This window comes from Balaenoptera acutorostrata, chromosome 9, assembly GCF_949987535.1.
Source record: "Balaenoptera acutorostrata chromosome 9, mBalAcu1.1, whole genome shotgun sequence".
NCBI lineage: Eukaryota > Metazoa > Chordata > Mammalia > Artiodactyla > Balaenopteridae > Balaenoptera > Balaenoptera acutorostrata.
In genome coordinates, this window is record NC_080072.1 from 53,099,248 (window position 1) to 53,110,760 (window position 11,513).

An 11,513-nucleotide genomic window follows, 5' to 3' on the forward strand; every position below is an offset into this window, starting at 1 on the left:
GTGTAAAGAGTGTCATGTGTGCTGTATGTGTGCACGTGTATGCATAGTGTGTGTTGAGAATCCATACACACCCACGAGGGCCTGGAGAGCAGTGTGGAGTTGGCAGCAATTCCTCCATTCACCTTCCCCTATCCTTTGGCGCTTTCTGCAGTTCTCATGCGCAGCCCCGACCCTGAGCAGCTGCCCCGAGCCCACGCCCGAGGTGTGGGTGTGCAACAGCGACGGCTACGTGGGCCAGGTGTGCCTGCTGAGCCTGCGCGCTGAGCCTGATGTGGAGGCCTGCATCGCCGTCTGCTCCGCCCGCATCCTCTGCATCGGGGCGGTGCCAGGCCTGCAGCGCCGGTGCCACAGGTGAGGCGCGGGCCACGGCCGGGGCCTGGGGACAGAGTCCCCACCCCCAACACACACTGAGGCCCTTCTGAAGTGGTGTGGGCGTGTCCTGTGAATGTGGGCGGGGCCTGGAGGGTGTGCCGGCGAGTGCGGCAGAACCTGGCTACTAGCGGCTCTCGTTTGTCCCCACGCTTCGTCTCTCAGGGAGCAGACTGCATCTCTGAGGAACCCCCCAGAGACGGCACCCGAGCCCACCGGGCCAGAACTGGACGTCGAGGCAGCAGACGAGGAAGCGGCGACGCTGGCCGAGCCGGGGCCCCAGCCCTGCCTGCACATTTCCATTGCGGGCTCGGGCCTGGAGATGGCACCAGGCCCCCCCGAGGGTGACCCCCGCCCGGAGTTGGTGCCCTTTGACAGTGACTCTGACGATGAGTCTTCGCCCAGCCCCTCAGGGACCCTGCAGAGCCAGGCCAGCCGGTCCACCATCTCCTCTAGCTTTGGCAGTGAGTATCCAGCTGGGACTGTCAGGCAGGGTGGACTGCCCAGAGCAGGGGGCAGCCCAGCTGTTACTGATGGGTGAGTAGGGACGGGCATAGGCAAAGGCATGGAATCAAGCCTCAGGATGTTAGCACAGAGAGCACTGGGGGCAGCGGCTATGACACCAAGGATCCAGAGAGCATGGGATGGTCTGGCTGGATCCTGAGGACCCTGGAATGTCCAGTTGAGGAAGATGGAGTAGGTGGGGTGGAGTGGTTGGTCCCTCTGTCCATGGTGGTGGATTGGAGGGGGCCAGGCTAGGACTAGGAGCCCGTAGCACGGAGCTGTCAGTCAGCAGGGTAACAAGGGCTGAGCTGATGCAGAGGTCTGGGGGTGTGGGCAGAACAATGGTGGGAGGACCTGAGGCGGAGCATGGCCCAGAAGGGTGCATTGAGGGAAGATTAAGGCCTAGAAAGATACCGGGTCTTGGGCCTGGCAGAGGGGAATGGAGAAAGAGACCTTTGTCTTTCTCAGATGAGGAGACCCCGAGCTCCAAGGAGGCCACAGCAGAGACTACCAGTTCGGAGGAGGAGCAGGAGCCTGGCTTCCTACCACTGTCTGGCTCCTTCGGGCCTGGCAGTCCCTGCGGCACAAGCCCAATGGATGGGAGAGCCCTTCGCCGGTCCAGCCGTGGCTCCTTCACCCGTGGCAGCCTGGAGGACCTGCTGAGTGTTGATCCTGAGGCCTACCAGAGCTCTGTGTGGCTGGGCACTGAGGATGGCTGGTAGGAACAGGGGAGGTGCCGGGGTCACGGTGCCAGAACCTGAGGTCCCTGTTTTAGAAATTGTATGGTGTCCTGAAGCAGAAGTAGGAGGGCTTTGGTTCAGACCTCAAGGGTACTGCCAGCCGGGGCTGCCAGAGGGTCTGAAACCCACAGGGAGGCCGTGGGATTTTGGTACCTTGGGCGGGCACCTGCCAGGAGGAGATCCTGGTGGAGGCAAGTAGGCAAATAGGGGTGACTCCAGGGATTGGTATGCCCAAGCACTTGTCACAGGTACACACCACTGATCCACAGTGTCCACGTGTACCAGTCCTCTGACAGCATCCGTGATCGCAGGAACAGCTTGAAGCTCCAGCACGCGGCCTCTGTGACCTGCATCCTGTAAGGCCCCTGGATGGCTCTTCTGGTTCAGACCCTTCTCAGCTACACATGCAGACCTCCTTCTGCCCACTCGGGTCCCCTTCCCTACTGGCCCCTCCTTTCAGTGGCCAGAGGCCTGCCCTAGGCTAACTGTGCCTCTCACACACCGTGTCCTTGTGCAAGTCACTACCTCTTCTTAGACTCAGGTGCCCACCACCTAGAGAACGGGGGGTGGGAGGAGGTGGTCTCTCAGGAACCATAGCCATTACATCTGTGAGTCCCTGGGCCCAGGTGATCTCCTTTGGCTTCTTGAAACCCTTGATGACTCCTTTTCCTTGCCTAGGTATCTGAATAACCAGGTGTTTGTGTCTCTGGCCAATGGAGAGCTCGTGGTCTACCAAAGAGAAGTAGGTGAGTGCCCACCCCTCCCCCTCCCCCCGGAGCCCCTTGCTGGTATTGGATTTCCCTCTTGAGCAAGCTGGGGCCTTGGGGCCACAAGTCTGGGTAACTCCCAGGTCTTCTCTGGGCTTTGCTGTCCTCATTGATAAATGAGGTTATCAGCACCTTATTTCAAGGGAGGGTGAGGCTCAATGCAATACGAGATTGAGTTTGCTGTTTTCTTTACCCCACTCCCACTCCAGGCCATTTCTGGGACCCCCAGAACCTCAAATCGGTGACCCTGGGTGCTCAGGGGAGCCCCATCACCAAGATGGTGTCTGTGGGTGGGCGGCTGTGGTGTGGCTGCCAGAACCGAGTCCTTGTCCTGAGTCCTGACACACTGCAGCTGGAGGTATTGGGGATGGCGGTGGGGTTGGGGAATTGGTGCTTGGGGTGAGCCAGGCCCACGCGAGAGGAGATGAGACCACGGGGCCATAAAAAAGCATCCAGCTGAGAGGTCAGGGCTTTCCCCTGACCACTGTATGAATCCGGGCCAGCCCCTGTCCTTCTCAAATCCTTATTTCCTTTCTAGCCGATCAGGGCTACAGTAAGTGCCCCATGTACATTAGAATTCTTTATTCCTCCTCCCCGCCCCCAACCCCATTTCTCAACTCAGGTATTGGGGTCTTCGGGGGGTGGACAAAGGTCCTTCCTGATGTCAGTATCCCTTAGCATTACTCTGGCCTTTAGTCCTGATTTGATTTATATATACATTAGAGATTGTCAGCCTGGTAGTATCCAGGGGTAACTAGTTCCCTTGATTTTCCTTTCACTTACCCCATCGTTGGCTGGGCTGGGAGTGTAGAGGTGTAGAGCCAGGTTCAGGCCCAGGTTTGTGACTGACTTGCTGATGCTCTTGGGCAGGTTCCTTTCCCTTCTAGATTTCAGTTCCCCAGCTGTACAGGGTGAGGCCAGTGATTGCTCTTAAAACTCTTCAAGATTTGAACTTCTCTGATCATTAACTCACTCAAGTTTCATGGGGAAAGGGCACTTCCATTTTAATTCCTGAGGTTTCAGTGGGGAGGCTCCAGTGAAACCAAGGTTTGAAAGGTTAATCATCCAGACCAAGGAGCAAGGCTGCCTTTGCTGTCAATCCGGTGGGCTTTCTGGAGAGGTTTGGTGTGATTTGTAAGGAGGGATGGATGGGCACTGGTGAAGCACAAGGCAGCGAGGGGCCAGCTAAGGCAGGCCTGTCAGTCACCCATCTGCTCTCTACCCCCGCCCCCCAGCATACATTCTCCGTGGGGCAGGATTCCAGCCGCAGCGTGGCTTGCATGGTGGACTCCAGCCTGGGCGTGTGGGTGACACTGAAAGGTAGTGCCCATGTGTGTCTCTACCATCCAGACACCTTTGAGCAGCTGGCAGAGGTAGATGTCACACCTCCCGTGCACAGGATGCTGGCAGGTACTGACCTCAGTCTACCACTGCCCCTTCCCTTGGAGCCTTTCTGTCCCTGGCATTGAGGAGGCTGAGCCAGGGCCAGGACTTGGCCCCAGCACTGGTCTGTCTCCCACCCCAGGCTCAGATGCCATCATCCGGCAGCACAAGGCTGCCTGCCTAAGGATCACAGCACTGCTGGTGTGTGAAGAGCTGCTGTGGGTGGGCACCAGTGCCGGCGTCGTGCTCACCATGCCCACCTCCCCCAGTACCGTCAGCTGCCCTCGGGCGCCTCTCAGCCCTGCTGGCCTAGGCCAGGGACACACTGGCCATGTCCGCTTCTTGGCCGCAGTCCAGCTTCCAGATGGCTTCAACCTGCTCTGCTCAACCCCACCGCCTCCCCCAGACACAGGTGGGTCTGCACATCCTACCCCAACCCAGGGACCTCGGCTTTGGGTTTAGGACTCCCCACTGTCCTGCCAGAAGATTAAGAGGGAGGAAAAATGTAATACAGAGCTGGAAGTGGCATATATTACAGGAAATAGGCTATAGAAACCCCAAAATAAAATCTATTAGGATACTCTGTGTGTGTGTGTGTGTAAAATTCTGTCCAGAGAATATCATGAGAACGAGGGAGTGAACTATAAGCTAAGAATTAGAATATGGCACAGGAAGGGATATATACAACAGGAAATAAAACAGGACTGGAAATGATGTATAGGGCAGGAAGTAGAGTCAGGAAGTGTGCAGAGCAGGAAGTAGAAATAGAATGGCAGAAATAGAATGGCAAATAGGATAGGAAAGGGACTGTGAGGATTAGAAAGTGAAACATATTAGGAAATGTACATGAAGGAGGTCACGGTTAGCAAAGTCTTGTTTGGCAGGACAGGAAATCATACTCCCAAGAGGTAATAGCTGTGGCATCAGGAAGCAGGGAAGCCTCGGTCAGGAGTTGTCTGGGTCCAGAGAAGACTTAACTTGCCTAACTGGGAAAGGGCTGTTGGAAGTGGGAAATGAGTATGAAGAGAGCCAGGCTGAGATGGTGCCACCCCCAGTCACCCCCAGGCTAACAGATCCTCCCCTCCGCCCCCCAGGCCCCGAGAAGCTGCCCTCACTGGAGCATCGGGACTCCCCTCGGCACCGAGGCCCTGCCTCGGCCAGGCCTAAAATGCTGGTTATCAGTGGAGGCGACGGCTACGAGGACTTCCGACTCAGCAGTGGGGGCAGCGGCAGCAGCGAGACTGTGGGCCGAGACGACAGCACAAACCACCTCCTCCTGTGGAGGGTGTGACCTTGTCCATGGTGGCCCAGGACTCGCCCGCCCACCTGCCCTCAGCCTGCTTGCCTCTTCCAAGCCCACAGGCGGACCCTGACCAGGAGTGTCTGACCAGGGCCGCGCCCCTGCCTGCACGGGCCGCCTCCCATCCTCGTGGAAGCATTCCTGACGGAGCACCTGTGGGCCAGCCGGGCCAGGGCCTTTCCCGGCCCTCTCTCTGGCTGCTCCGGTGCTCCCAGTCATGAGGGGGGTGGGGAGGGGGGCATGTGGGCTGCCCAGGACCTCTGTCCCTGGAGCTTCTACCAAAGACACGGCCGGGCCTGGACCCCACAGGGCTGGGGAGGGCCATGTGCAATATTTGGAGGGTTTTCTGGGGGCAGTGGGAGGGCTAGGGGATGGAATCCTTTCCCATGTACAGTATTTATGTTTCTTTTTAGATGTGTATCTTCCCAAGCACTTATTTATGCAGTGACCTGGGGCAGGGAGTGATTTGAGAAAATGACAGAAGAAAAAAAAAAAGAACCCTATTCCTGCCCTAGGAACCACCCTGGGACCCTAACCAGCCTTCCTGGAGGGACCAGTCCCCCTCTCATTATGTACGCACACACACACACTGCATGTTCGGGGCACTAAAACACTGCCTCTTAACATACACTTTCCACGGCCTCGTCCTGACTGGGCTGCCCTCCAGTATCCAGAGAAAAGGGCCAAGTCCCCTCAGTCATCCAGAACAAGGTGATGACTACGGGGGGCAGTGACTCCCATCCAGGGGGGCTTCCCCAGGCCTTGGCATTTCCTTGCTTGTTGGCAGTGCCTTAGTGGTTTCTGAATTTGGGAACACTGACTGGGCCTTGGCCAGGGCTGTCTCCTGGCCTGAGCAGGGAAAGGGCCCTCGCTCTCCTCACAGTTGCTCCCCAGCCCCTGTGTCTCATGCACTGGCACATATGGTCACCTTGGGAGGGTGGACCTAGGAGCCCCCTCACGCTGACCACTGACTCCCTCTCTTCACACCCTTTCCTGCCAGGGGCAGCCCTTCCAGGAAGGATGCCCAAAGCTGAGGGGCTGGACATGGCCTCTTTGGCTGGGAAGGCTACCATGGAGCGCAGCCTCTCCCCTGCCCCCCGACTGCAGGAGCCAGTCTGACCCCAGCCCCCGTGCTTCAGCTGCAGCTCCAAAGGTCTGGTGTCAGTTGGGGTTTGTTTTTGTTCTGTTTGGTTCTGTTTTTGTTTGGGGTGGGTGGGTCATTGCGGTCTTAGACTATGTTTCTCTTGCTACCAGTCATGTATTAACTTTCCTTGGATGATGAAGTTTAAAGAGTCAATAAATAGAAACACCAAATGACTGGTCCCCATCGGCAGCCATGGAGGCCTCCTGCCAGCAACCTCAGGGCTCCCTAGCTGCGTGGGCCTCCCAACACCCACCCACTTGGGCAGAAGTGGGACTCAGAGACCCAGAAGAGTGCTGAGATGGCAAGGCGGCCACTGATTTGCTGTGCTTTCCCAGGCAGGTCATCGCCTGTCTGGGCTGCAGCTTCCTCGTCAGGAAAACCAGGAGTTGTGCTAATCAGATGCTTTATAACCAGGGCTGCATGTTAGAATCCCTTACAGGTTACATTGTAAACACAAAGCATAATACATAAATTATACTTACATCTAAATACACATTCCCAGGCTCCCCCTAGCTCTTGAGTCAGTGGGTCTTGGATAAGGCTTGGGAATCTGAAGCTGACACATGCTGTAAGGGAAAAATGAAGCGAAGGTGAGCCTGTCTACAACTCCAGGAATTGGTGCTCTCCAGCAAAGCCTCGTGAGGCTCGGAATCTGACGGAGGCCAAGGTGAGCAGGGGTGGAATCCAAGTCTGTCTGATTTCTGGTCATTAAATCGGACACAAGGATGTAAAGGCAACATGGGGCCATTCTTTGCAGGGGCAGAGAGCCCTTCCCACCCAGGTACACTGGCAAGACGCAAGGGGATGACTTCTAGAAAAGGACAAATTGTGCCTCCGCTCTCCTGAACACATTTCAACATTTTCCAACCTAAACGATTAAGACTTTACAGAAATCAGTTGCTAAAGGGGAGTGCAGGCTTATGCTTTGCACACTGGTGTACACGTATCTTGGGTCTGCCAGGCCCTTGATGCCATGGGACATGCATGAAACATCTTGCAGCATCACTACTGGGACAGTCTGGAGGAAGGGATTACAGAAAACACAGTAGAAGGCCACATTCATGTGGTGGAATTTATGAAACAGCATAGAAGGAGCACAGGCTTTGAAGCTGAACAGAAACCTCAACTTTGCCACTAACTAGCCATGGGACTTTGGATGAGCTATATCCCTTCTGAGTCTCCATTTCCTCATCTGTAAATCGGGGCTGACAATCCTTTCCCCCACGGGACTCTTGCTTGGTGTGCACAGGTCTTTGGATTGCAGGGAAGAGATTCATTCTGCCCAGAAATAGAAGGGGAGCTAATTAGTGGAGACATGAACTGGAAGCACATAGCTCTCAGCACAGTGGCCCAGCTATTGCTGCTCCATCTCGAGACCCCTGGCCTCCACCTTGAGTCTCCGGTCCCTGCCTCGCCGCCAGCCAGCTGCTGTTCTCTCTGCTTCCCAGCTTCTGCTGCCTTAGGCTCTCTTACGCTTCTGGACAGACTTCACTTTCAGCACTGGTTACCCAAGGCTGAATCCTCATCGCTTTTCCTCAAGTGCCTTGGTAGGAATGGGCCCGGCCCAGCCCACTCTTCTTAGGAGGTCACATCCTAGGGCATTGGGCAGCCTGTGGGGAGGTGCACAGCCCTGAGCAGGTCAGCTGTGGGCAGGGAGGTCCTGGGATGCACAGCCCAGGGGAGAGCCTGGAAGAACTGGCTCCTGGAAAGCAGTCCTTCTCAATCTTGGCTGTACATTCTAATCACCTGAGGGGCCCAGGCCACATTCCAGACCAATTAAATCAGAATGCTGAGAGTGGGACCCAGGTGTCAGTAATTTTTTTCAGGAAAACTTAATTGAAGTATAACATTTGTACAGAAAGGTACTCAAGTCATTAGTGGGCAGCTAGGTAAGTTTTCATAAACACACCCAGATCAAGAGATAGAACCTTCTGGGACTTCCCTGGCAGTCGAGCAGTTAAGACTCCGCGCTTCCATTGCAGGAGGGGGCGCGGGTTCAATCCCTGGTCAGGGAACTAAAATCCCACATGCTGTGCGGTGCGGCCAAAAAAAAAAAGAGAACGTTCCACCGTGCAGAAGCTCCCCGCATGCCCCTTCCCAGTCTCCCCTTCTAGGGTAACTACCACCCTGGCTTCTGACACCATGGTTTAGTTTTGCTAGTGAGGTGGAGAACACTGCTTTAAAGGGCACGGCCAGGGACTTCACCAGCGGTCCAGTGGTTAGGACTCTGCACTTTCACAGCTGCGGGCCCGGGTTCAGTCCCTGATAGGGGAACTAAGATCCCGCTGGGTTTGATGTGAGAGGGAAGGAACAGCTTGAATCAAGGCAAGGAGGGGTGGGGGAGCCTGGAGCGAGGGGTCTGAGGTGTAGGCCCAGCTGGAGCAGAGGGGAAAGAGGAAAAGGCAGGGAAGCCAGAATGTGAGCTCCAGGAGGGGGGACATTTTGTTCATTGCTCCATCCCCAGGCCACCTGCAGTGCCTGACGCACAGCAGGTGCTCAATAAGTATTTAATTAAATCTAGAGAATTCAGTTGGGATCCCCCTCTAGGTCTTGAATGTCACAAAACAATAGCCCCAGCTCCCATTTATTGTTTGCTGCAAGCCAGGAGCATGGATCATCCGGTTTAATCCTCAGTGGTCCTGGGAGGTTGGTACCATTATTATCATCCTTTTCAGATGAGGAAACTGAGGTACAGAGAGGTTAAAAGCCTTCCTCAAGGTCACCTGCCTACTAAGCAGTAGAGCCTGGATTCACATGTGATCTGTCTACTCAGGTCTCTGTGCCTCATAGAAGAGAGGCAGGGCAGCCACATGGAGCGGCTGAAGGACAGGACACAGAGTCTGAGCAGCCAGAGACACATCCAGTCACTCTTGAGGTATCTGGCTCACGTTCCTCAGACCAGCCCTGGGAAGGATGTCCTGACTTCAGAAGAGAGAGTCAGGGCCAAAAGCCATCTCCTCTCCAAGGGGGTCCTCCAGGTGTTTCCTTGGGCTAGGGACAAACAGCAGGGTTTAGGTAGATGTCTACCTCACAAGGAAGATGAGGCACAGAAAGGGATAGAGACTTACCTAACATCACACAGCAAGGCAGCATTGAGGCTGGGGTGGGTGTACAGGAGAACCAGGCAGGAAGATTTCCTGTGGTCAGAAAAGTAAGAAAGTTTACCCAGGTGACCTCTGAGAGCTCTTCACATCTTTTGCATGCCTGCCAAACACCAAGTCTCTCTTCTGTCCTCACAGACCTTAAGCCACAGGCCAGGTTGCAGGAAGCGGCAAGGGGAAGTGCTATTTTGGGCCCATTATGGCCAATGAGGAGCCCTGCCTGGAAAAGGCAAGTGAAGGGGCTGGGTCAGGGGCAGGATGCAGGGCTGAACGGGGAGGGGACAACGTGCAGGCCTCAGGGAGAAATGGGGGCAGAGCCCAGATGCTGGGCTGTGGAGAGACACAGGGCAAACACTTGAGGGTGGGGGACCAGAGGGAGCAGATGGGGGTTCTGAGCCCAGCAGCCTAGAATAAGCTGGTATCCCCCAAACGGAATCTCAGCAGATCCTCACAACACCCTGGGCAGGTGAGCTTGCACTCAGAGAGGTGAAGTCACTAGCTTAAGGCCATACAACCTGACAATTGCAGAACTAGGACTTGACCCCTAACTGTGTGACACCAAAGCCCAACCCCAGTGGGATTCCAGACCCAAGCCAGGGTCTGGACCTAAATGTGGACAGAACCCAGCTCTCAGGCCTAGCAGCCCCAGCTCAGCTCCTGCCCCAAGCTGAGCCCCACCCTGGCCTCCCAACCCCAGTTTTTCCTTAAACCAAGCCCACCCTCCCCCTGGAGCTAAGGCACAAACACAGGAGGACAGCCCACCTTCTGAGGTAGAACTTGGCCAGTTGGGGGGTTAGCCAAGTGCAGAGTTTTGAAATTTAAATCTGAGCTGGGACATTTCCTCTTGCTTTGGACGTCCACGTTGGAATTTAAGGGTAGCCAGCAGAGGGCACCACCATTTCTGGTCCATAACCCCAGAGGCTGCCATCTGCTCAGATCCCCTGCAGACACCCCCCTTCCTCTAATCCTGTGGCCCAGGATCCCCACCCCACCTCGGGGAGAGTCTCAGTGGGACATGGAGTCCATGTCCCTGCCTCTGGATCACCACAGCTCATCCCAGCTTATTGTGCTGTGCCACCTAGGATGAGGTGTGGGCCTTCTCTGGGCTCACTTCTCTGGCTGCACTATGAGAGGTTCAACGAGATCGTCTCCGAGGTCCTTGAGCTCAGGGCTTGTAATGCTAAGATTCCGTGGATCCATCTGAGATGCCAGGAGTTTTAAAAGCCTGTGATTCTGAGAGTCCTTTGTTCTCGAGCCTGTGGTTCTCCAACCTCCATAAAAAGCCGGTCTAAATCTCTCCCGCGGCCTCCACAACCCCTTCCCTGTCTCCTCACTGTAGCGGCTAAATGTTCCCAGACTCTTGGGCAGGGTCCCAGCTGCAGCTTGCTGTGGTTCAGAGGACAGGAGGGACTGCCTCGGCCCTTCCATCCCTGGTCATTTCTTCTGTTTCTGGTGGCTGCTCACCCTTCCCACTTGGCCACGTCAGGCAGATCGCCTCCTCCCACAGAGAACTGGAATGACCTCCAGGCAACAAGTTTGGCAGCCTAATTTTCAGATGGGGAAGCTGAGTTGGGGAAGGATTTGAGAGCTGGTAGTAGAGACAGGCCTGGACCCTCTGTAGGATGTCTGATTAATAGCCAGTGCTCCTTGACCAAAAAGCATATCCCCATTTGGTCTACTGGGTGCATGTGAAATGCCACCATTTGAACTCCAGTACTTGGAACTGGGGCATAGAAGGTCCCCTTACAAAGAAAACATTTGCAGGGATAGAGAGCATCCTGGCTGCTCTAGCCCCCTCAGCAGGTCCCCAGCATGGATCTTCTCTGGACTCCTTCTGTGGGCTCGGATGTGGGATATGTGACCCTGGGATCACCCCTGACCTAGCCCTGGGGGTGTCCGTTGACATACAAGGGGCCTGGCTGGTGCTATGATCCCAACATCAGTGACCTGGAGCTCTTTCTGCCCTTCCCGCACAACCTGGGCCTGGCCCAAGGAAATGGAAACTCTTCCCCTTTCCCCCTCCCTCTGCAGGTGTCCAGTTCTCCTCCTGGGATCTCCTGGACCCTGGAGACCTGACCTTTCCCACCCCCTCACCCCATGGCTCAGATGCTATGACAGTTTATTTAGAATTTTTCACCTCCCCTCATAATGTATCCCTAACAACTTATTTACCTTCCTTCACCTCTGCCATGAGCTGTGATTATC

General features: G+C 55.6%; 1 protein-coding gene across 1 annotated transcript in view; it reads left to right on the forward strand.

The window, feature by feature from the left end:
• Positions 1–6,665, forward strand: part of ARHGEF17 (Rho guanine nucleotide exchange factor 17) — a 61,043-nt gene extending 54,378 nt beyond the window's left edge. Inside the window, exons 13-21 of the mRNA XM_007173754.2 lie at positions 152–351; positions 535–833; positions 1,342–1,591; positions 1,883–1,969; positions 2,292–2,359; positions 2,590–2,738; positions 3,616–3,790; positions 3,906–4,175; positions 4,858–6,665. Coding sequence (XP_007173816.2) covers positions 152–351; positions 535–833; positions 1,342–1,591; positions 1,883–1,969; positions 2,292–2,359; positions 2,590–2,738; positions 3,616–3,790; positions 3,906–4,175; positions 4,858–5,054 — 1,695 coding nt within the window. The 3' untranslated portion in view covers positions 5,055–6,665. The remainder of the gene's footprint in view (positions 1–151; positions 352–534; positions 834–1,341; positions 1,592–1,882; positions 1,970–2,291; positions 2,360–2,589; positions 2,739–3,615; positions 3,791–3,905; positions 4,176–4,857) is intronic.
• Positions 6,666–11,513: the final 4,848 nt, after the last annotated feature.